This window comes from Nanorana parkeri, unplaced genomic scaffold, assembly GCF_000935625.1.
Source record: "Nanorana parkeri isolate BGI_ZX_2015 unplaced genomic scaffold, ASM93562v1 scaffold1170, whole genome shotgun sequence".
NCBI classification, from domain to species: Eukaryota; Metazoa; Chordata; class Amphibia; order Anura; family Dicroglossidae; genus Nanorana; species Nanorana parkeri.
In genome coordinates, this window is record NW_017307438.1 from 314,408 (window position 1) to 316,098 (window position 1,691).

General features: G+C 49.9%; 1 protein-coding gene across 1 annotated transcript in view; it reads left to right on the forward strand.

The window, feature by feature from the left end:
- The window catches only part of GRAMD1A (GRAM domain containing 1A), an 89,945-nt gene that overhangs the window by 55,184 nt on the left and 33,070 nt on the right, over positions 1–1,691 (forward strand). The window contains 3 exon segments of the mRNA XM_018568316.1: positions 814–834; positions 1,546–1,630; positions 1,684–1,691. The exon segment at positions 1,684–1,691 is cut by the window's right edge and continues 96 nt beyond it. Of these exon segments, the coding sequence (XP_018423818.1) occupies positions 814–834; positions 1,546–1,630; positions 1,684–1,691 (114 nt within the window).

Consider the following 1,691-nt stretch of genomic DNA (forward strand, 5'->3'; position numbering starts at 1 on the left):
CTCTCTCTCGCCCCTCTCTCTCTCACCTCTCTCTCGCCCCTCTCTCTCTCACCTCTCTCTCGCCCCTCTCTCTCTCACCTCTCTCACCTCTCTCTCTCTCTCATAGTGTAGTGGAATGGCGCCCTCTTGTGGTTAAACCATTGCTTGCCACCAGTTCATGAATGGAAGCGGCCATTCTGCAATGCTGGTTGCCTGGCTGTCTCTGGTCTCAGTGGTCATTTTCATGACTCAGAAAGTAGTCGGGATCCACATGTCAGCCACGGAAGGATCTGGGCTTATTCCGGCTCTCACACTGGGTTTGCCGTTGGCTATGTTTGGTGACTGTCGTCCGGTATTAAAGGGAACGTAGACCCTAACAATGGGCGTCTTTGATTTGCTCCCTTTTGCCCTTGTAAATACACCAATGAAAGAGTTTTGTTATATCAGTAAACAAACACCTGCCGATCCTGCCAGAAATCTTCTGATGCAATAACTTCCTGTGCTCTCTGCCTGTGAATCAGTTACATTGTTCCCAGTTATCTCTAAAGACTACAGAACCTTCCTATGTTTTGGAGACAGAGAGGAGGAGTGTTCCGTAGTCCTGTCCTAGGGTGACAACGCTACTCCTCCATCGATGCAGTACACTGAGCGTTGTCACCCTAGGACAGGAGGTGTGTTACTGGCAGGATCACCAGGTACAAATAAAAGGAGATAGCCTGAAAAAAAAGAAAACTAAAGCAGCCGCCACATGGTGGGGAGAGCTGCAACATGTTACATTCTTCTTCTGGGTTCAGATCCACTTTAATAATCTCATTTTTCTCCTTTTCTTTGCAGAAGATGCAAAGCTGGTACAGTGTAAGTATCTGCATGTCCCCCTGTCTGTCTGTGTTCTTTCCTTATTATCCCCACCCGGCCACTTTCACACTGCAATATCTAAAGCCGCAGTGCCCAACTGGCAGCCCGGGATGCTCATGTGGCCCTTCGGGCCCCAGCAACTCCAGGATTGGGACCACTGAGGCTGTGATGTCAGTGATCTCGACCAATCTCATGCAACATGTCCCCAGTTGCTTGTGCCCTCCTGTCCCGGTGACCACCGCTCTTCCCATTTCTGGACCTGGTGTCACTGGTACAGGAAGTGAGGGGAAATCAATGATCGCTGGTAGTCTCATGCAACCTGTCTTCAGTTGCTTGTTCCTTCCTGTCCCCGTGACCACTGCTCTTCCCATTTCTTGAGCTGGTGTCACTGGTACAGGAAGTGAGGGGAAATCAATGATCGCTGGTAGTCTCATGCAACATGTCCCCCAGTTGCTTGTGCCTTCCTGTCCCGGTGACCACTGCTCTTCCCATTTCTGGACCTGGTGTCACTGGTACAGGAAGTGAGGGGAATTCAATGATCTCTGGTAGTCTCATGCAACCTGTCCCCAGTTGCTTGTTCCTTCCTGTCCCAGTGACCACCGCTCTTCCCATTTTTTGAGCTGGTGTCACTGGTACAGGAAGTGAGGGGACATTTCCCCCACGTGGTTTGCAGACCTTTGACCTCCTCTGAACATTTGCTCTGTCTCATAGATGTTGAGCCCCACCTACAAGCAGCGGAATGAAGACTTCCGCAAGATCTTCAAGAAGCTGCCGGATTCCGAGCGTCTGATTGTAGGTGAGTGGTCATAACTCTGAGTTGTGATGTCACAATACAATGTATCCAATATTAATAATCA